Source organism: Neofelis nebulosa, chromosome 2, assembly GCF_028018385.1.
Source record: "Neofelis nebulosa isolate mNeoNeb1 chromosome 2, mNeoNeb1.pri, whole genome shotgun sequence".
Lineage (NCBI taxonomy): Eukaryota > Metazoa > Chordata > Mammalia > Carnivora > Felidae > Neofelis > Neofelis nebulosa.
In genome coordinates, this window is record NC_080783.1 from 95,261,768 (window position 1) to 95,285,939 (window position 24,172).

General features: G+C 34.6%; 1 protein-coding gene and 1 pseudogene across 3 annotated transcripts in view; both read left to right on the top strand.

The window, feature by feature from the left end:
* The window catches only part of ZRANB3 (zinc finger RANBP2-type containing 3), a 308,537-nt gene that overhangs the window by 181,754 nt on the left and 102,611 nt on the right, over nucleotides 1-24,172 (top strand). For all 3 annotated transcript variants that reach the window (XM_058715457.1, XM_058715456.1, XM_058715458.1), the window contains 3 exons: nucleotides 1,333-1,511; nucleotides 9,543-9,774; nucleotides 13,631-13,716. In XM_058715457.1, coding sequence (XP_058571440.1) covers nucleotides 1,333-1,511; nucleotides 9,543-9,774; nucleotides 13,631-13,716 — 497 coding nt within the window. The remainder of the gene's footprint in view (nucleotides 1-1,332; nucleotides 1,512-9,542; nucleotides 9,775-13,630; nucleotides 13,717-24,172) is intronic.
* On the top strand, nucleotides 2,564-8,400 carry LOC131503775 (small ribosomal subunit protein eS26-like; annotated as a pseudogene).

The window sequence follows — 24,172 nt, forward strand, 5'->3', positions numbered from 1 at the left end:
CCTGGGTGGCTCAGTAGGTTAAGCGTCCGACTTCGGCTCAGGTCTTGATCTCACGGTTCATGGGTTCGAGCCCCGCATCGGGCTCTGTGCTGACAGCTCAGAGCCTGGAGCCTGCTTTGGATTCTGCGTCTCCCTCTCTCTTTGTTCCTCCCCTGCTCTGTCTCTCTCTCAAAAATAAAGATTAAAAAAAAAAATTAAAAAAAAAACACAGAACATCATCCCCCAAGATTCCTTTATGCTGCCCTCCTCCTTCCATCCCTAGACTCTGATGTGTTTTCTGTCTCTATTGTTTTGTGTTTCTCTGGATGACCTAAACATGGAATCACGTGGCTTTTGGGCTTGGCTTCTTTCATTTAGCAAAATGTGTTTGGGTTTCACTCATGTTGTTGTGTATAGCAATAGTTTGCTCCTTTTTTATTGATAAATGGTATTCTATTACATGGATATACCATGATTTTCATCCATGCACCCATTTAAGTACATTTGGGTTGTCTTCATATTCTGGGTATTATGAACAAAACCACTAAAAACATTCATTTAGTAACTTCTTTTTAAATGAGTACTGCTTAAAAATGGGGCATTATAATGTAAGTGTGACAACACAAGTGCAAAGACACCAGAGACCTGGGTTCTCATACTATTTTGCATCCAGTTAACTACCTGTTAAGTTGAACAGATAATTTAACCTCTCTGTTCTTACCTTTTTTTGTAAAATGTGCATATTTTATGCCTTCTTCTAGCTTTAAAATAGCATGGTATTGTGATGTATAGTAAGGCATTTACTCTTGTGCCAAGAGAACTTATAAATGCTCACATAAATATTTCTAAAATTAAGTTATATGAATTAAGTATAACTAATATTTCAAATTACAGGTTATTTTGTCTCTAAGTCCAGTCACAAATGATTGGAAAATAATAGTTTGCTTAATGAATTTTAAAGGTCATCATAATCATAAGCTTTTAACCATGTAATCCAATTGATTTTACATCAGAAAATTATTTTGATGACTCTTAAGTAAATATTTGATAAGTATTTTCATTTAAGGGGCGCCTGGGTGGCGCAGTCGGTTAAGCGGCCGACTTCAGCCAGGTCACGATCTCGCGTCTGTGAGTTCGAGCCCCGCGTCGGGCTCTGTGCTGACAGCTCGGAGCCTGGAGCCTGTTTCCAATTCTGTGTCTCCCTCTCTCTCTGCCCCTCCCCCGTTCATGCTCTGTGTCTCTCTGTCCCAAAAATAAAAAATAAAAAACATTGAAAAAAAAAAAATTTAAAATATGTCAGCATTTATTTATGTACTTATGTATTTATGTATTTTTTATTTATTTTTAATGTAGATGGGTCTAGGAAAGACAATCCAGGCAATTGCAATTGCTTACTTCTATAAGGAGGAATGGCCGCTTTTAATAGTGGTCCCTTCATCTCTGAGATACCCTTGGACAGAAGAAATGGAGAAATGGATCCCAGAGCTAAGTCCAGAGGATATCAATGTTATTCAGAATAAAACTGATATTGGGTAAGAACAACTTTTTAATCTTTAAGGGGGAAAAAAGCCTTCTCACATGTAATTAGTAAATGCTAATGTTTAGAATGATGTATAACCTATAAGCCATAATTTAGAACTAAGAGAGTAGAGTGGAGAATTTTACTTTACATTTTAAAATCTGTATTATTTATCTAAAACCCAGCAGTATACTTAATGCTTTAAATTCCTTTTTGGTGTATTTTTAAAGTAAATGTAAATAGGTGTACTTTGAAAGATTTATGTAATATATCTACTTTATATATACTTTAAATATACTTAAAACTCACTATTTTGGGGTTCAAAAATACATTTCACAACTTTTCAATGATTAATTTGAAGTTTATGAGCTTTTATTGTCTGCAGCGATGATAGATTTTGCTTTCCAAATTCTTGGTTGATATGCAAGTTTTATATGTCACTCAAAATGAGTATTTACCAGTTTTATTTTCTTTATTACATTAATTTATAATTTTAATACTTTCTAATTGAAAATATTTGTTTTGAGATTATTTCAAGTTTCTCCTCGAAAATAAATCATAATGTAACTACTTAGGTTTTTTTTTTTCTTTTTTTTCATTTGTTTTCTAGCCATGGGGATAAACCAATCTATTTGTATATTGATGATTTATTACATTGTATTTATAAGTGAATTACACAAATTATCACGTCTCTAAAAGTTCAAAATAACCCATTTCTGACCCTCAAATAACAGGTAGTATATATATTTGAAATAAATGTCTGTTGGGGCGCCTGGGTGGCTCAGTCAGTTAAGCGGCCGACTTCAGCCAGGTCATGATCTCGCGGTCCGTGAGTTCGAGCCCCGCGTCAGGCTCTGGGCTGATGGCTCGGAGCCTGGAGCCTGTTTCAGATTCTGTGTCTCCCTCTCTCTCTGACCCTCCCCCGTTCATGCTCTGTCTCTCTCTGTCTCAAAAATAAATAAATGTTAAAAAAAAAAAAAAAAGAAAGAAATGTCTGTTAATACTTAGATTTTTTTAAATTATGGTATTATTGTACTGTGTTGTTTTCTCTAGGATTGTTAACATAAAGACTATTTGTAACAATGAAGTTGGGCTTTGTGAATGTCCTAACAAAATAGTTGGAGGCTTTTTCTCTTTTGACCTTTGAACTATTAAGTCTATAAAATATGTCTTTATGGACCTAAGGAAATTTGGACAGTATTTTCATGGTCAAAGTAAAATTTTGGTAATAATTTTAAATTTCCTCTTGTCCAATAAAACTGCATAAAATTTACAACTTAAGGATTTAGAGAATGTAGGCCTTTGTATGCACATTTTGTTAGCTATAGTTTATTTAAAAGTTTACATTTAATTTTCTTAAAATATATATCTTCTCCCATCTTTTATAATATTTAGGTCATCTAGTTTTCCTTATTCTTTAGGAAATACTGTTTAGCAATTAAATAGAGGCCAATATTTTTATTTGGATAACATTTGGTATCTGTTAGAATGTATTACAACCCAGAGTATAACTTTTCTGGAGGATCTCAGTTTAGGAAAAGAAAAACTTATTACCATTGTCTTCCAAGTACTTAAAGGAATAGCTTTAAACGTATACTAACATCTGGCAACATGCATTTACCACAAATACATGTAACTCCTTTTGGCATATGCCAATTATTCCTGAAATGTTCTGCAGTGGACTTTCAAGCTCTTGTTTTTTGTATATGGTTCTCAGTATACCTAAGTTAGTTAGTAATATTAACCCTATGCTTTTCTTCTGTCAGCTTTTCTGGTGTTTGATTATAACAAGAAAATCCTAAGTCTCTATATTAACTAGATTTACCCAGGGCTTAAAACGTAGTTGACATTAAGAAAAAAATGTAAGTGTTGTAAATATTTATGCATCCAACATGAGAATACCCAAATATATAAAGCAATTATTAACAAATTTAAAGGAAGTACTCGATAGTAATATGATTATAGTAGAGGAGTTTAACACCTCACTTACATCAGTGAATAGATCATCCAAACAGAAAATCAACAAGAAAACAGTGCCTTTGAATGACACACTGGACTAGATGGATTTAACAGATACATTCAGAACATTCCATCCTAAAACAGCTTAATACACATTTGTTTTCAAGTGTATTTGGAACATTCTCAAAATAGATCACATATTAGGCCACAAAACAAATCTCAACAAATTGAAAAAGATCCAAACTATATCATGTATCTTTTCTGACCACCATGTTACAAAACTAGAAATCCACCACCACAGTCTGGAAACAACACAAATACATGGTGGTTAAATAACATGCTACTAAATAATGAATGCGTTAACCAAATCAAAGAAGAAATCAAAATTTACTTGGAGAGAAAAAATGAAAACACAGTGGTCCATCCTGTCTCAGGTCCTCACTTCTAAGATGACCAAGGAAAGAAAGAATAATAGGCCAAAAGGGGCCACAGCCACATGCAGCCTGTTTGTTGCATCACCTGTGCATGTTGCATTCCCAAGGACAAGGCCATCAAGAAGTTCATTATTCAGCACATAGTAGAGGCCACCACTGTTGAGGACGTTTCCAAAGTGAGTATCTTCAATGACTGTGTGCTTCCCAAGCTATACATGAAACTACATTACTGTGTGAGCTGTGCCATACACAGCAAGGTGGTCAGGAATTGCTCTGGTGATGCATAGATGGAATGAACACCCTCACCCTGATTTAGACCTGCAGGTGCTACCTCGCAACCACTACCAAAGCCCATGTGAGGGGCCAGGTCCTTAAGGACTGAAGAAAAACTGTTTTCTAGAGGGGCACCTGGGTGGCTCAGTCAGTTAAGCATATGACTTTGGCTCAGGTCATGATCTTGTGGTTTGTGCATTTGAGCCCCACGTCGGACGCTGTGCTGACAGCTCAGAGCCTGGAGCCTGCTTCAGATTCTGTGTCCACCCCTCTTCTGCTCACGCTCTGTGTCTCTCTGTCTCTTGATAATAAATAAATGTTAAAAATTTATGAAAACTGTTTTCTGGAAAAAATAAAATGGAGATTATATTTAAAAAGAAAAGAAAACACAATCATCCAAAACCTTTGGGATGTGACAAAACCAGTCCTAAGAGGGAAGCGTACAGCAATACAATTCTACCTCAAGAAGGAAAAAAAAAAAAAAAAACCTCAAATAAACAATCTAACTTTACACCTAAATGAGCTAAAAAGAACAAAATCCATAACCAGCAGAAAGATAATAATAAATATTGGAACAAAAATAAAAGAAATAGAAACTAAATAATAACAGCAACACAGTAGAACAAGTCTGTGAAACCAGCAGCTGGTTCTTTAAAGAATGAACAATATTGATGATAACCCTCTAGCCAGACTTAAAAAAAAATCAGAAATGGAAAAGGAGAAATAATAACCAACACCACAGAAATACAAAAGATTATGAGAGATTATTATGAAAAATTGTATGCCCACAAATTGAACAACCTAGAAGAAATGGACTAATTCCTGGAAACATATAATCTCCCAACACTGAGTCAGGAAGAAATAGAAAATTTGAACTGGCTGATTACCAGCAGTGTAATCAAATCAATATTCAAAAAAGTGAAACAAAAGTCCAGGACCACATAGCTTCACAGGAGAATTCTACCAAACATTTAAAGAGTTAATACTTATTCCTCTCAAACTATTCCAAAGAATAAAAAAGGAAGGAAAATTTCCAGATCGTTCTATGAGGCCACCATTACCTTGATACCAAACCAGACAAAGACACCACCAAAAAAGAGAACTACAGGCCAAGATTCCTTATGCACATAGTTGCAAAAATCCTCAACAAAATACTAGCAAACCAAATCCAACAATGTATGTTAAAAAATCATTCACCAGGATCCATCAGAATTCATTTCCAGGAGCCAAGGGTAGTTCAGTATTCACAAATCAATCAACTTGTTACATTACATCAATAAAGGATTGGGGCACCTGGGTGGTTCAGTTGGTTGAGCGTCTGACTTTGGCTCAAGTCATGATCTCACGGTTTGTGAGTTCAAGCCCCACATGGGGCTCTGTGCTGACAGCATGAACCCTGCTTGGGATTCTCTCTCCCTCCCTCTCTTTCTCTCTCTCCCTCCCTCCCTCCCTCCACTCATGTTCTCTCTCTCAAATAATCTTTAAAAATAAATAAATAAAAGGATAAGAACCATATTATCATTTCAATAGATGAAAATAAAAGCATTTGACAAACTACAAGATACATTCATGATAAAAATCCTCAACAAAGAAGGTTTAGAGGGAACATATCTCACCATAATAAAGACCTTATATGAAAAATTCACAGCTAACATCATCCTTAATGAGTAAAAAACTGAGAGGTTTTCCCTAAAGGTCAGGAACAAGACAGGGATGTCTACTCTCACCATTTTTGTTCAACATAGTACTGGAAATCTTAGCCACAGCAGTCAGACAAGAAAAAGGAAGAAAAGGCATCCAAATTGATAAGAGGTAAACCTTTCACTGTTTGCAGATGACATGATATGCTATATAGAAAACCATTAAAGATTCCACCAATCTGATAAATGAATTCAGTAACATCACAAGATAGAAAATGCACTTCTATACACTAATAATGAAGCAGCAGAAAGAGAAATTAAGAAAATAATCCCAGGGACACCTGGGTGGCTCAGTCGGTTAAGCCTCCGACTTCGGCTCAGGTCATGATCTCACGGTCCGTGGGTTCGAGCCCCGCGTAGGGCTCTGTGCTGACAGCTCAGAGCCTGGAGCCCGTTTCAGATTCTGTGTCTCCCTCTCTCTCTGCCCCTCCCTTGTTCATGCTCTGTCTCTCTCTGTCTCAAAAATAAATAAACGTTAAAAAAAATTAAAAAAAAATAGAAAATAATCCCATTTACAATTGCACCAAAAATAGTATGATACTTAGGAATAAACTTAACCAAAGAGGTGAAAGACCTGTACTCTGAAAATTATAAAACAATGATGAAAGAAATCAAGGATAACACAAAGAAATAGACATTCCATGCTCATGGATTGGAAGAACAAATATTGTTAAAATGTCTGTACTACCCAAAGCAGTCTACACATTTAATGTTGTCCCTATCAAAATACCAACAGTATTTTTCACAGAACAGGAACAAACAATCCTAAAATTTCTGTGGAACCACAAAAGATCCTGAATAGCCCAAACAGTCTTGAAAAGGAAAAACAAAACTGGAGGGATCAAAATTTCATACTTCAAGTTACAATACAAAGCTGTAGTAATAAAAATAGTGTGGTACTGGCACAAAAATAGAAAACATAGATCAATGTAACAGAATAGAAAATCCAGAAATAAACCCACAATTATATGGTCAATTAATCTTTGACAAAGGATGCAAGAACATACAATCAGAAAAAGAAAATCTGTTCAACAAATCATCGACAAATTGGGAAAACTGGACAGCAGCATGTTAATGGACTACTTTCTTACATCATACAAAAAAATTTACTCAAAATGGATTAAGGACCTAAATGTGAGACCTGAAACCATAAAAATTCTAGAAGAGCGCACAGGCAGTAATTTCTCTAACATTGGTTGTAGCAGCTTTTTTCTACATATGTCTCCTAAGGCAAGGGCGATGAAAGCAAAAATCAACTATTGGGAATATATTGCAAAAAAAAAAAAAAAAAGCTTCTGCACAGTGAAGGAAACCATCAACAAAACTAAAAGGCAACCTACTGAATGGGAGAAGATATTTGCAAACAACATATGTGATCAAGGGTTAGAATCCAAAATAGAAGAAGAACTTAACACAACATCCAAAAAAGCAAACAACCCAACTACAAAAGGGGAATAAGACATAAACAGACATTTCTCCAAATAAGACAAACAGATATCCACCAGACACATAAGAAGATTCTCAGCATCATCCATCATCAGAGAAATACAAATCAAAATCACAATGTCACTTCACACCTGTCAGAATGGCTAAAATCAAAAACTCAAGAAACAAGTGTTGGCGAGGATGTGGGGAGAAAGGAACACTCATGCCCTGTTGGAGAGAATGGAAACTGGTGTAGCCACTGAGGAAACCGGTATGGATGTTCCACCAAAATTAAAAATAAAACTACCATATGATCTGGTAATCAAACTACTGGGTATTTACTGTAAGAATATGAAAACACTAATTCAAAAGGATATATGTATCTATGTTTATTGCAGCATTTTTTTACAATAGCCAAATTATGGAATCAGCCTATTGTCCATTGATGGATGGATATCCCATCGATGAATGGGATACTATTCAGCCATAACAAAAGAATGAAGGGGTGCTTGAGTGGCTCAGTTAAGCATCTGACTCTTTATGTGGGCTCAGATTATGATCTCATGGTTGTGAGATTGAGCTATGCATCCGTCTTCTTTGGATTCTCTCTCCCTCTCTCTGTTACTACCCTACTTGTACTCTCTCTCTGTCTCTCTCTCTCTCTCTCTCTCTCAAAATAAATTTTAAAAAAACTTAAAAAAGAATGAAATCTTGGCATTTGCACCAACCTGTATATAGTTAGTATAATATTAAGTGAAATAAGCCAGTCAGAACACAAATAACATACCATCTCACTCATATGTGGAAACAGATGAACAAAGGAATAAAAAAAAAAAAAGAGACAAACCAAGAAACTGACTCTTAACTATAGACAATGAACAGATAGTTACCAGAGGAGAGGTAGGTAGGGTGGGTGGGTAAAATAGGTGAAGGGGATTAAGAGTAGAACTTATCGGGGCGCCTGGGTGGCTCAATCGGTTGAGCATCCGACTTCGGCTCAGGTCATGATCTTACAGTTCGTGGGTTCGAGCCCCATGTCGGGCTCTGTGCTCACAGCTCAGAGCCTGGAGCCTGCTTCTGATTCTGTGCCTCCCTCTCTCTTTGCCCCTCCCCTGCTCGCGCTGTCTGTGTCTCTCAAAAATAAATAAATGTAAAAAAAAAAATTAAAAAGAAGAGTAGAACTTATCTTGATACTCACTAGGTGAGTACTCACTAGGAATTGTTGAATCACTACATTGTACACAACTGAATGCAACTAATATAACACTATATGTTAACTACACTGGAATTAAAATTTTAAAAATAAATTAAAACATTTTTTAAATGCAATTGTTGTATTGTTGTATTGTAATATTTAGGAGCTCTGCCTTTTCTCTTAGGGGTTAGAGAACTGCAGAAGACTGACTGTCCTGTATTTTTTCACTGATGTTATAGAAAATGCTAAAGTAATGTATTTTATTGTTTTTTCATTTATTTGTCTAACTATTTAATTCTCCAAACTCACTAGGAGCATAACACTGCATATACAAAGATGAATAATAAGACATATTTTTTGTCCTCATTAATTAACAAAGGAGATAAATATGTAAATGAAAAATTTCGTTATAGCGTGGTAAATAATAATATAGATGTATGAATAATTACATAGTCCAAAAGTTAAAGATCTCTTGAGCCCCGTGTTACTCTGTATAAAGTGGTACCCTCTCTCCTTTCCCATACTTCATCACCCCATGGCTGGGAATTTTTGTTGTCATGGTTTCAAGGACTCTGCTGGTCTTAGTGGGACAGTCTAGGAATATGAGATGCCCTGCTGTGCACTGGACAGCCCTTCAATACTAAGTAGTGTCTTCAAAATCCCACTACCACCTGGGCTGAAAAATGCTGCTTGCCCTCTTCTCTGTTGGAAGGCTTCAATAAAGATTCAACTAATATTTGAGTATCCACTTTATCCACGATTCTAGATGTCTGGAAGCAAATATTCTCAGAAGTAATATCCTAATCCTAGTAACATGTGGCTTGGTAGATGTGAAAATCTTCCAAAGACAATTTACCCAAAAATTTGGTTTTGGTTAACCAAAATTTTAAATTTTGCATTCTTGCTTGTCATATCTGAAAACTCTAAAATCTTAAGAGAAATTGAGTTTCAGCAGTATTTTTCTTTATTTCCTCTGAATTTCTTCCCAAAGAGTTGTATTGTTTATGATAAATTGGTTACTGAAATATTTTTAAATATATGGATTTTTTCTTCCCTAGGAGAATATCTACAAGCAAAGTGACAATTCTAGGTTATGGTCTTTTAACCACAGATGCAGAGACTTTGATATGTGCATTGAATAATCAGAATTTCAAAGTTGTTATAGTGGATGAATCACACTACATGAAGTCCAGGAATGCAACCCGCAGCAAGATTTTACTGCCAATAGTACAGACAGCCAAACGAGCCATTCTTCTTACAGGAACTCCAGCCTTGGGAAGGCCTGAAGAGGTATTAGAATCCTTATACTTTGGCTTTAAAAATATATATCATTCACCTATTTTGCAGTGTTTAATTTTAAATTAGTTGCTTCAAATGCTAGAAGAATACTTTGGGAACTTCTAGATGGCTATTAATGATTAAATACATCTTTTACTATGACTGTCTTCTCTATTTATATGTGAACCTTTCCTGTGCTTGCACATGTATATATAAAAAAATAGTTTTTAATTTTGGCATAAGGTTTTCATATTTGTGTAAAGTTGTAATAGTCACCACATTTATTGTGGTTCTGATATGGTTTTAATCTTCACTTATCCAGTTTGTTGTTTTACATTTTAAGCTCCTTGGGATTGGATTTTAATCTATTTTATATCTTTTGTATTGCATTACAGAACTTCTTTCTATTTCTCTTTTGCTTCAAAATCCATGGTTGGAAAGATAGAAACTAGTACTTATGTTCAGATCAGATAGGGTAATTACTTAGAATGGAGGAATAAGGTATTTGTTTGATACCGCATTTAGCCTTACTATTCTTAGAGCCAAGTAGAGCATGGAGTAATTAAAAAAGAAATGATGGATGAAATTCTTATGAGTCTGTAAGGGTCACTGTAACCTAGAGAAGTCCTTTCTATTAATGAACACTGAGTCATAGAAAACAATGTGCTTTTTGTCTTGTAGTTGTAAGAATTAAAGGCAATACTAGTTTGAAAGTATCTTGCTATGTGTCCTGGCACATGGTAAGCAGTTAACATAAGTAGCAATTGTTATCTGATTAGTAAGCCAAGACTGGGAGATAGCTATTGGTAAGGTGTATTATGTTCATTGATTTCAGATGTTAAACCAACCTTGCATTCCATGATAAATCTCACTTGACTGTGTTATCATCCTTTTATTTGTTGCTGGATTCAGTTTGCTTTATTTTGTTAATGATTTTTGTGTGTTTATTCAGAAGAGATACTGATCTATAGTTTTCCTGTTATATCTTTAGTTTTGTTATCAAAGCAATACTGGTTTCATTGAATGAGTTGGGAAGTATTCTCTCCTTTTCTGTTTTTTAGAGGAATTTATGAAACATTGGTATTTGTTTGTAAATATTTGGTAGAGTTTAGCGGTGAAGCCATCTGAGCTTGAGTTTTCCTTTGTGGGTATTTTTTAAATTAATGATTCATTCTCTTCACTGAATATATGTCTGTTTAGATTGTGTATTTCTTCTTGAGTCAGTTTGATACTTTTTGTCTTTCTAGGCATTTTTGCATTTTATCTAAGTAATCTATTAGTATACATTTGTTCATGGTATTCCCTTTCTTCCTTATGAGGTTGGTAGTAATGTCTCCTCTTTTATTTTGGATTTTAGTAACTTGAGTCTTCTCTCTCTTTTTTTAATTTGGGTAGTCTAGCTAAAATTTTCTCAATATCTTAATCTTTCCAAAAACCAGTATTTGGTTTCATTAATTTTTTTTCTGTTGTTTTTCCATTCTCTATCTTGTTTATTTCCATTCTAGTCTTTATTATATATTCCTGCTGTTTTCTGTTTAGTTTACTCTTTCTTTCCCAATGTCTTAAGGTAGAAAATTAGGTTATTGATTTGAGATTGTTCTTCTTTTTTAACGTAGACATATACTGCTATAAATTTTACTCCTTGGAAAACTTGTTGTCAATTACTTAGAAAGTTAAAACCAGAGTTACCATGAGACCTAGCAATTCCATTTTTAAGTATATACACAAGAAAACTGAAAACATATATTCATAAAAAACTATATAGATACAGATGTTCATAGTAGCATTATTTGTAATATCCAGAAAGTAGTAATAAGCCAGTGTCCATAACTGATGAATGGATAATGAAAATGCAGCCATAAAAAGGATGAAGTACTGATACATTCTACAACATGGGTGAGCCTTGAAAGCACTATGCTAAGTGAACGAAGTCAGACACAGAGGCTACATACTGTATGATTCTATTTATGTGAAATATCAAGAAAGGCAAATTAATGGAAATAGGAATCAGATTGGTGATTGCCAGGATTAGGGAGAGGGAGAATAGGAAATGATTAGTAATGGGTATGGGCTTCCTTTCTATAGTGATAAAAATATTACAGAATTAGATAGTGGTCATTGAGGCATTTTGTGAATATATGAAGAGCCAGTGAATTATACACTGTAAAAGTATGAACAATAAAAGTGATATATGAATTATTTCTCAATGAAGCTGCTAATTTTAAAAAACATACTAAAATAACAGACATTACTATGTGTAGCCTATCAAAGTTATAAAAATGAAAGATGTCATATTATTGATGAGAATATAAATTGGGACCTGCATTTTACAGTGTAACACAGTAACATCCATCAAACTTTAAAAAGCACGTACCTTAAACCCACCTACTTCATTTCTAAAAATATATTCTACAGTCTCATCTAATGGAGATGCAGATTGGTGGGTAGGTGGATGGTTGGGTAGATGGATGGATAGATAGGTAAGTAAATAGATAAATTATTGATAGATGTTGTAGATACATATACCTACACCTGCATATGTTTATATATGCACACATACACATACATAGACTTACATGATGTTATTAACTTTTATAACTGTATAAAAGCTAGAAACAGCCTATATGTCCATGATCAGGAGACTGTTTAAATATTTTACAGTACTTCCACGTGGGAATGAGTGCCATGGGCCTTTAAACAATGCTTTATTATGGTAATACTTTGCTTAGTTAATTTTTAAAACTAAGTACAAATAGATGTATATGTACTTTGATAAAGTCTAAGACATGTTTTAGGGGACAAAATTCTAGTTGTATATGTATAATATGATGACCTTCATGTGAATAAAAGAGAATTTACAGTAAAACCTTGGTTTGCCAGCATAATTCATTCCAGAAACATGTTTGTAATCCAAAGCACTTGTATTTCAAAGTGAGTTTCCCCATAAGAAATAATGGAAATTCAGATGATACATTCCAAGACACAAGAATATTCATATAAATATGATTACAATAATGTAATATAACAAAATAATTTTAAAATACAAAATATAAAGAAAAATAAACAAATGAACTTGCATTTACCTTTGAAAACCTTCGTGGCTGGTGTGAGGGAGACAAGAGACGAGGGTTATTGTGTAGGATGACTTTCACTATTACTGATGGATGTTGACTACAGTACAGTGTTAGTAAACTCTTGTCATATACTGTATTTAATATAACTGGCAAGAAGGCAGCAGAGAAAAGGGTCTGTATCTGCAGGCAGTATGACCTAGAATGAAGCAAAGGATTCCTAAGCTTACTCTTGTATGGAAAAGCAAAGTACTGTCCATAGGTGCTTTGAAGTGACAAAAAATATATTAGCGCCTTCCAGTGTTCTGAAAAATCATTGATTTCTGCCAAACACCATGGCCTGAGACCAAGCATCCTAGCATGGGAGACGATCACCCACAATCTCTCAGGGAGAGAGAGTGAGAAGAACCATTGGCTCAGTTGTGATCATGTGACGTTCAGCATCATATACTATTGGTATTGCAAGAAATTGCTCAGTTATCAAGTTAAAATTTATTAGAAATATTTGCTCATCTTGCAGAACACTCGCAGAACAAGTTACAATCAAGGTTTTATTGTATACATATCCTTATGTAGGCATACAAAATATATAAATGTACGTTAGAGAAAAGGATAGCAGTTATCCCTGAAGAATAGGATGGCAGAGATGGGTGGATGAAGGGGGAGGAGGAGGCTTGAGAAAGAAGAGGTAGATTTTTTCTTTTCTTTTTTTTATTATTTTGTTAACTGGATTTATCATAGTAATAATATTTACTTCAAAATGTTGCAACATATTGAGAGCACTTGTGTTGTTACAGCTTTTCATGCAGATTGAAGCTCTCTTTCCACAAAAATTTGGAACATGGACCGAGTATGCCAAAAGATACTGTAATGCCCATATGAGGTATGAAAAACTACTTCCTATTAATTTTAATCCTCATATACTTACTGTGAACATTAAGGTTTCATTAGTCATTCTTTATTCCAGTGTTTTTCGAACTTTTGTGGTTATGGAATAATTTCTTCAAGTAAAATCTTGTGTGGAAGACCTATGTATAAAATAAATAAAAGAAGTAGGTAATGACAGTTTTTCTTTATTCTAATTTACCTCCCATTTATTTTATTTTTGAAATTATTTATTTGTATTGACTGGATAAGTGTATACAGTCTACAAAAGTGAAAAGTAATTTCCGATTCCACTCATGCCCCAGCCAACCATTTACGTTCCCAGGTAACCACTGTTGGCGATTTATTGTGTATCCTTCTGGAGATACTCCATGCATTAAAAAGTACATATGATTGGGGCGCCTGGGTGGCTCAGTCGTTAAGTGTCTGACTTGGGCTCAGGTCATGATCTCGTGGTTCACAAGTTCAAGCCCTGCATCGGGCTCTGTGCTGACAGCTCGGAGCCTGGAGCCTGCTTCCGATTCTGTGTCTCCCTCTCTCTCTGACCCTCCCCCCACTCGTGCTCTGTCTCTCTCTGTCTCAAAAATAAATAAACGTTAAAAAAAAAAATTACATGTGATTATGTATAATATCGTTTCATGTCATTTATATGCATATATATAAATATATAAGTATATATATAAATATATAGTAGTATAATGTACACATTGTGTGCTGTTTGCTGTTTTCACCTAGTATGTGTTAGAGAGCTTTCTATATGAGTTCTTAAAAGGGCTTTGACATTCTTTTTGCTCTCTTTTGTTTTTAGTTTATTTTTTTAGTTTATTTATTTTTGAGAGAGAGAGACAGAACACGAGTTGGGGAGGGGCAGAGAGGGCGACACAAAATCCAAAGCAGGCTCCAGGCTCTGAGGTGTCAGCACAGAGGCCAATGCAGAGCTTGAACCCACGTGACATGAGATCATGACCTGAGCTGAAGTCTGACGCTTAAGCAACTGAGCCACCCAGGTGCCCCTCTTTTTGTTAAATGCACTATAATTTATTTAGTCTACCATTAATAGTCCTTTGTGGTAAATAGCTGTTGGGTCCAATACAGCAGTGAATACCCTTGCACATTTTGAGAGGCAAAGAGCCTCTCTTTGTATTGGCAAAGAGGATGCAAAACTAGAACTGGGCCACCTCTTTTATATTCCTATCCAGTACTTACCATGTTTCATTTTACAAAAGTAACTTTACCTCCCCATACCTTAGCATCTTTAGCTCTAAAAAGAGAAAATAATTATTCCTGGCTCAAAGAGCTATTAGGAGACTTACATTAGCTAATATTTATAAGGCTTGAACAGTGAGTGGCATGTAGTGAGTACTCAATAATTATAAGCTATTTTAATATTTCATGTCACACACATAGCAGTAAGTCTGCAAGATAAATTTATAGAGGAGGAGTTGCTGGTACAATGTATTTGTATATTTTTTAGATTTTTTCAAATTATGCTCCACCATAGTTATACCAATTTATATTCCCACCAGCAGTAAGATTGTCTATTTCCCCACACCTTGCCACCATGTTCAAATAGAAATTATTTCATTTTGCTGATGAAATGTGACGGTAGTTGTTATACACATTTGTCTTCTCATGTTACTAAATGCAATTGAGCATTTTTTCATACATGTAAGAGTCATTTGTACTTTTTTCCTTTTTGTTGTGTTTATGTTCTTTACCTTTTATTCTACTAAACTTACTGGCTGTTTTTTTTCTTACTGATATACTGGAAATCTTATATATTATAGAAATCAGCTCTTTGTGATATGAGTCCCTTAGTCCCGTACATTTTTTCTGTGTGTGTGTGTGTGTGTGTGTGTGTGTGTGTGTGTGTGTTTTCCTTTATCCTTCTACAAGTTTTTTAAATAACCCTATGTAGTCATGGTGTTCTGGTGCTTTTTAAAGGACTGTAGAGAACAGAGATAGAAAGAGCCCTTCCAAACTGTATGAAGTCAGATGAACACTGATACCGTCACACAGTATCATACACACACACACACACACACACACACACACACACACAGACCTATTTTTACTTAAGATTGTAAATGTAGGAATCTTCAATATTAGTATAAACCAGAAACTTCTTAAAATACATAGTATGTTAGCCACATGCAAATGGGATTCATATCAGCAAGTATAGTTTAATATTAGAAAATGTATTAATATAGTCATGTTAATAATGAAAAGGAACAACTTCATTATATCATCTCCATTTATGCTGAGATGTAACTTGATAAAATTCAGCATACATCATTGATTATAATAATTAATTTTTAATTATTGAAGTATAGTTGACATACAATGATGTATTAATTTTAGTTGTACAGCATAGTAATTTAACAATTCTGTACAGTGTTCACCACAAGAGGTGTAGTCACCATCTGTCACCATTATTATGTTATTGACTATATTCCCTGTACTGTACTTTTCATCTCCATGTTTTATTCTGTGACTGGAATATTGTACTTCTTTTTTTTTTTTTTTTTTTTTTATTAAAAAAATTTTTTTTAACGTTTATTTATTTTTGAGACAGAGAGAGACAGAGCATGAACGGGGGAGGGTCAGAGAGAGGGAGACACAGAATCTGAAACAGGCTCCAGGCTCTGAGCTGTCAGCACAGAGCCCGACATGGGGCTCGAACTCACAGACCGCGAGATCATGACCTGAGCCGAAGTCGGCTGCCCAACTGACTGAGCCACCCAGGCGCCCCTGGAATATTGTACTTCTTAATCCCCTTCACTTATTTCACCCAGATCCCCACCCACTCCCCCTCTGGCAACTACTGGTCTATTCCCTGTATTTAAGAACTTGCTTTGTCTGTTTGTTCATTTGTTTTGTTTTTTAGGTTCCACATATAAGTTAAACCATATGGCATTTGTCTTTGTCTGTCTGACTTATTTCACTAAGCATAATACCCTTTAGGTTCATACATGTTGCCATAAATGCCAAAATAGCATTCCTTTTTATGACTGATGATTTTTTTTGTGTGTTTATATACCACATCTTCTTTATCCTTTCATCTATCAGTGGACACTTGGGTTGCTTCCAATTTGGCTATTGTAAATAATGCTACTATAAACATAGGGATACATATATCTTCTGAATTAGTGTTTTTGTTTTCTTTGGGTAAATACCCATTAGTGGAATTACTGGATCATATGGTATTTCTCTTGTTAATTTTTTTAGGAACCTCCATATTGTTTTCCATAGTGATTGCACTATTTTACATTCCTAGTCACAGTGCACAAGGGATTCCTTTTTTCCACATCCTCGCCAACACTTATCTTTTGCTACTAGCCATTCTGATTGGGTTATATTTAGAGGAAGCTGTAAATACAAATAGGATTTGGAGAATCATATCACTTGGAGAATCATACAAATATGATTTGGAGAATTGCATTTCCCTGATGATTAGCAGTGTTAATTGAGCATCTTTTCATCTGTCTATTGGCCATCTGTATGTCTTCTTTGGGAAAATCTCTATTCAGATCCTCCACCCATTTTTTAATCAGATTGTTTGCTTTTCCAGTGTTGAGTTTTATAAGTCCTTTCTATGTCTTGTATATTAACTCCTTAGATATATCATTTGCAAATATCTTTCTCTGTTCATAGGTTGCTTTTTTGTTTTGTTACTGGCTTCCTTTGCTTTCCAAAAGCTTTTTATTTTGGTGTAATCTCAATAGTTCATTTTTGCTTTTTTTCCCCTTGCCCTTAGGAGTCGCATCCATGAATACGTTGCTAAGGATGATGTCTCAGAGATTACTGTTTATGTTTCTTCCAGGAGTTGTATGCTTTCAGGTCTCACATTTAGGTCTTTAATCCATTTCGATTTTATTTTTGTATATTGTATAAGGAAGTGGTCCAGTTTCTTTCTTTTTTTTTTTTTTTTTTTGCTTGTAGCTGTCCAGTTTTCACAATACCATTTATTGAAAAGACTGTCTTTCCCCTATCATATATTCTTGCCCCCTTTGTTGTAAACTAATTGACTGTATAAGTGTGGGTTTATTTCTGAGCTCTCTACTCTGTTCCGTTAATCTAAGTGTCTATTTTTGTGCCACTGCCATACTCTTTGAATACTATATCTTTGTACTGTATCTTGAAATTTGGTTCTTTTTTCTCCAGACTCCTTTGGCTATTTGAGGTCCTTTGTGGTTCCATATGAATTTCAAGATTATTCTAGTCCTGTGACTAGAACATGTCATCATGTGTTTCTATACATAAATAATAATAAATAATTTTAAGATATAATGCCAAATAGACATGATGCTATATATTGTTAGGAAGCTCTTAGTCACAATTATTGCAGACTATAAATGCCAAAAGTTTGCTTACATAAAACAAACATATTAATTGGATTTATCTTTAGGGGACTAAGAAATCCTAGAGTCAGAGAATTTCATCTTTTCTGATTAGGATTTGTCATATGAGAACAGAAGTGTATAACTGGCCCTTTCTTGATTATTAATATATATGCTTTTGCAAAGAAAAAATGACATTTTGGAAATGCTTTATGATTGGGGAGATTTTGTTCTATTTCCTATTTACTAGAGAAGGCCACTTCAAGATTATTACTATGCTTCTCAAAAGACATTTTCTTCCAGATTCCATTTCAAAAATTTTATGTTATTCCTTTACTTCTTTACCTTGAAACCAGTATGGTATCATAAACTATGATTCAGATCAAGGCATTTCCTGGCATTTTAAGTTAGTTTGGAATGTTAAATTTTGTCCATAATGTTTCAATTTCATAAAGATGTCATTTTCACACTATAATTGTGCAGAAAGCACATTATGGTTAGATATTCAGTTCTAGACCCATATTTTATATTTGAAATATCATGGCTGTATTCAAATTAAGTTAAATGAAGCTTGAGCAAAAATACAACTTAATCTTGATAAAGTTTATTAGATACATATGAGATCACAAACAGAAGTATACTAATGCAAATGTGGTTTGGAGATGAGAAGTCTAGCTACCTGGTTTGACTTGAGAGGCACAGAGAAAGTATTACTCAACCAGAACATCCCATATGCACAATCTCTTACATCATTCACTGTACTGCATTATAGTTAGGGGAAGCTATAAATACAAATATGATTTGGATAGGCAGCACATTCAGTCATCAACCATTAGCACATTAGAGCTAGGAAAGACTTTAACAGATCACCCAGTCACGCTCTGTCACTTTCTAGGCACCTGGCAACATTAAATGGCTTGCGCTGTATCTGACTTCATCTTGCTTTTTTTTTTTTTTTTCACTTTTCCTGGCAGTAAGAAAGACCTCAGAAATGGCAACTTTAATAAATATTCTTTTACACAGAAAAAGGGGACACATATATAATCCAGCGAAGCATTCTGTTATCGGCAGCCACCTTCAAAAGGCACACTATGGGAAGACAAATTTGTCCTCCCTGATGTCATGCTTAAAGGTTAAGAATATCTCAGCATATTTTTATGAAAATCTATCACATTTTCTAAACTTTCATTACTGCTGATATTTTGTGCCATTTCTACCTCTTAGGAGAAATAGTTGTCTAAATTTTTATGAGAGAGAAAATGCTGGATGTCAATACATATTAAAGGTATTTGTAGCCATTTTCCACAAGTGTTAATTAATAGGTCTTGCCAGCTTCAAGAAATGTCTCTTATGGAATTGCACTGTATTTTGTCCTCAGCACTGTCACATTTAATGTTCTTATCTATGAGCTAAATAGAGGTCAGGTCTATTCCATTTGCAAATGGCTAAAATCTGAGAGAAATGGTGAATATACTGGATGGCAGAGATAAGTTTGAAACATAATTAGATAAAAATTAATAGGACAAATTTTGCACTTATGCTTAGAAAGTCTGCTTTGTGTGGAAGGGATTTGAGAAATCCTCACCTATTATCACTAGTTTAGTTCAAAAAGACTTCTGGTTTTGAATAAACATAGGCTAAGCTGAAGCCACCGGTCTGTCATAACTGGTAAAAATAAGGTAATACTGAGACATACTATTCAGATTAACATTCCGGGTAAGGGATGGTTCTATCCCACTCATTGATTAGACTATATCTGGAGTGGGTTTAATTTTGAATTAACCCATTCATTCAAAAAATATTTATAGGGTATCTGTTATTTGCAATGCTATGTGTTAGGCATCAGATATGCATTGCAGAACAACACCTACATGGTTCCAACCTTCACTGACGTCTCAAGTCAAACAAACACTAACCAGATAATAACAGTTGTGGTGAGTGTCATAAAAGGGAAGTAAAGGATATTATGGCAGAGTTTAACAGAGTGAACATTCACGTCACAAAGGACAGAAAAGGCATCCTGTGAGTAAGTGATATTATTTGCATTCCAGGAAGAGAAATTTTATGTGCTAAGTCTGAGAGCAAAAGAGACTACTAAGCCTTTGAGGAACTAAAAGTAGGCCAGGTCATATGAATATTTTTAAGCTAATAAAATAGAGTCTCAAGACAAAATGGAGTTAGTTATGGGTGTATTATATGGGGTCTTCTTCATCAGAATAGTAGTAAGAAGGCACTGGAAGGTGTTTTATGTTTTTTATTTGTTAGTATTGCAAGAGTTTTTTTATTACAGTGAAATATACATGAGAAAATTTACCATTTTAACCATTTTTAAGTTTATAGTTCAGTTATATTAAGTACATTCATGTTGTGTGAACATCACCACCATCTATCTCCAGAACTCACTCATCATCCCAAACATTAAACAATAACTCCCCATTCCCTCTGCCTGCTAGCCTCCTCAGTGTGGGGTTTTAAAGCATGAAAGGCACATGCATGACTAGATGTACAAGTCTGGTTTGTACATCACTTTAAGACCACACTTTCACATCGTTCAAACTTCTAAATCTATATAAGAGTGTGTATTTTGAAAAATATTTTCACTCACTTTTTTCTGGAAACTATACGTTGTTTTTAATTTTTTCACAGAAATTGTGTGCATTTTCAAGCAAATTCATATTTTTTAAGCTTATTTATTTTGAGTGGGGGAGGAGCAGAGAGAGAGAGAACTCCAAGCAGGCTCTGCACTGTCAGCACAGAGCCTGATGTGGGGCTTGAACCCACAAACCTCAAGATTATAACCTGAGCTGAAGTCAAATGCTCAACCGACTGAACCACCCAGGCATCCAACAGATACATATTTTTTACACAGATGCTACACAGTATAAACATCTGCATTGTTTTTTATTTTGTCCTTATGGACCTAAGCAGAGGTTCACTTATTTGTTCTTTTTTTTTTTTTTTTATGTATAAATAACTTCATCCTTTTTTATGGCTACATGGTATTATTGAGAATATCTATGTTTTTTAGGGTGGCAAGAAGATGATGAGTTTAATTTTTTTGGAAATGGGAAAGACAGTTATGTGCTTAGAGAAATGGAAAAATAGAGGGGCAAATGTTTGATGGGTGTCTACACAGTGTGAAATATTGCTGAAAGGGGAGTGAGATAATGAGATTAGTGTGGCATAATTGACTGCAGCACACTGAGTATCCATTTGAGAACAGCAATTTTAGATTTGTTGTGGAACTGGTATTCTGGCAAAGGCACAGTTTCCCCAGCAACACCTAGTAGTGTGGGTACAGTCTTAGAAAAGTCTTTTGGTTGGATCTATCCAAGATTTTTTTTTTTTTTTTTTTAACCAGCTTGTGACAGGTGGACTGTGGGACAAGGAAATTATGTGATGTTAATAAGAGCAAAGTTGATGTATGGACTGTGAAATCCATGCAAGGTGAGGAAAGGCATGAAGACAGGAAGGATGTTGTGGATATAGTGAAAGCAGTGTGGTCAATTGACGGAAAGGTCCTGATGTGATAGTGAAGATACAGTGGGTATAAGTGAACAACTGGACCGGAAAGTGGGGCATTACAGAGTGGAATGTCTGAATTTACCAGGTAGAACTGGAATGGTTGGAGTAGAGTTTTAGAAAGGTCATTGGAGATAAGGAGCATGAGGAACTGAGAGGGGACTAAAAGTTATATTATAGGAAGTATGTTAACAAATGAAAACATAGCTGGGAAAGGGTGACCAGAATAGTGAGAGTATTTTATATTCATCTCTACAAATGCCTGTGTTATTGATTGCCTACTATATTTAAGACATTATTTCAGACCTGCCGGCAATACAAGATGAATAAGACATAGTGCTTGATCTTATGAAGCCTATAGGAATTTGAAAAAGAGAAGGCTTAGGGGGAACAAGTCTTTAAATATTTAAAGATCTGTCATGTTTGAAAGGAATTAGACTTTTGTCTTTGTGGCCTCAGGGGGCAAAACTATTATCAAGAAATGAAACTTAATAGGGACGTAGATTTTGGCTTAATATGAGTAAGAACTTATAAAACATACATACATATATATGAAAAAAAGTATAATACTATATAATAAAACCAGAAAGAAAAATGCTATAATCCAAGTATACTAACAAGTAAATTGTTTTCATTTTTCTCTATAGCCTACATGTAATGCTGTCATCTGCTAATTTCAATCAGCATCACTTTACCCCATGCTTTAATCTTGTCTTTTTAAGTTGTTTTATTTTCCTTTGTTTTTACTAATTTAAAGATCTTGTATTGCTTTGGAAAAATGATCATTGTAACAAATCAAACAAGAAAAAAATTTTATTTTATTTTTTTAATTTTTTTTTTAACCTTTATTTATTTTTGAGACAGAGAGAGACAGAGCATGAATGGGGGAGGGTCAGAGAGAGGGAGATACAGAATCCGAAACAGGCTCCAGGCTCCGAGCTGGACGCGGGAGCCCGACGCGGGGCTCGAACTCACAGACCGCGAGATCATGACCTGAGCCGAAGTCGGCAGCTTAACCGACTGAGCCACCCAGGCGCCCCAAGAAAAAAATTTTAAATAAGTAAAAATAAACTAAATTCTCACTATGTAGAAATAACATTACTAAGTGTGTTTTGATAACTTTCTCTTTAGATAGCTTCTTTACTTAGGTCAATAAGAGGTCAGAGGTAGAGACAGAAGGAGAAAGAGTGAGAAATGGAGATGAATAGGTAGGCAATTTTATTTAATTAGGGCCATATTATATATAGTCTTCTGTACTATGATTTTTTATTGAACATTATTGTTAGAATATCTCTCCAATCAGTAACTAAAATATGTCATTTTTATTAGGTGCATATTACGTTTTATATATAAGGCATATATTTTAGATATATTAGCTTTAATTCTTTCAACAGTTCTCTTAAGAATGATGATACTAAAATGATTCCATTTTATAGATGAGTAAACAGGTTTGGAAGAAGTCCCTTGTCCAAATCACAAAACTAAAAAGTAAAAGAGCAGTAATTTAAACACCTCTTGTCACCATTTTTCTTCCACTCTCTTTCCAGTGTTTGAATTATCTGCTAATTCACTATCTGTGTCTCTAGGATTCACCATGGGCTAAATAAATTAAATATTGTTCTCTAAAAGATTAAGTAGTAGACTTCTTCTTTCTTGGTCAACTTTTTATATTATAATTATTTCCTTTTTTCAATCTTTTGTTTTTCAATAAAACCGTCATAATTTGTATTCAAAGATTCCAACAGATCTGTCAACTTCCAAAATGTCATACAAGCACATAAAATATATATGTATGTATTTTTTCATATTCCTGGAGGTCCCCTTTCCACAGACCTCTGTTTTACTTTAATTTCAACTGCTTTTTCTTTGGACATGGTGCACACCTGTCATCCATTCTGCTCTGTTGCATTCTCAAGTTCCTGATTCCCCAGCTTTTGTTTTTTCCTTATTTTCTGGTCTTCTTTTTAATATTTTATTATGGAAAAAATTCAATATGTACAAAAGTAGACAATAGTATAATGAATCCCCATGTACTCTTTATCAGCTTCAGTATTTACCAACTCATAGCCACTATTGTTCTAGCTATACAAGCATGCCTCATTTTATTGTGCTTTGCTTTTTTGTGCTTCACGGTATATTTTTTACAAATTGAAGATTTTGGGCAACCTATGTCATGTAAATGTATCAGTGCCATTTTTTACCAGCATTTGCTCACTTCATGTCTCTGTGTCACATTTTGGTAATTCCTACAATATTTCAAAATGTTTCATTATAATCATATTTGATTATGGTGATCTTTGATCAGAGATCCTTGATGTTACTATTGTCATTGTTTTGGGGGGCCACAAACCACACCATAGAAGATGACAAACTTAATTGATAAATACTCTGTGTGTTCTGACTATTCCACCAACCCACTGTCCCCCCCACCTTTCTCTATCTCCTTAGGCCTCTATTTCCTGAAACACAACAACATTGAAACAAGGAAAATATCAACCCTACCATGGCCTCTAAATGTTCATGTGAAAGGAATTTACTGTTTTAGGGTGCTTGTTGCTGCTGAGGTTTTTTTGGTTTTATTTTATTTTTTGT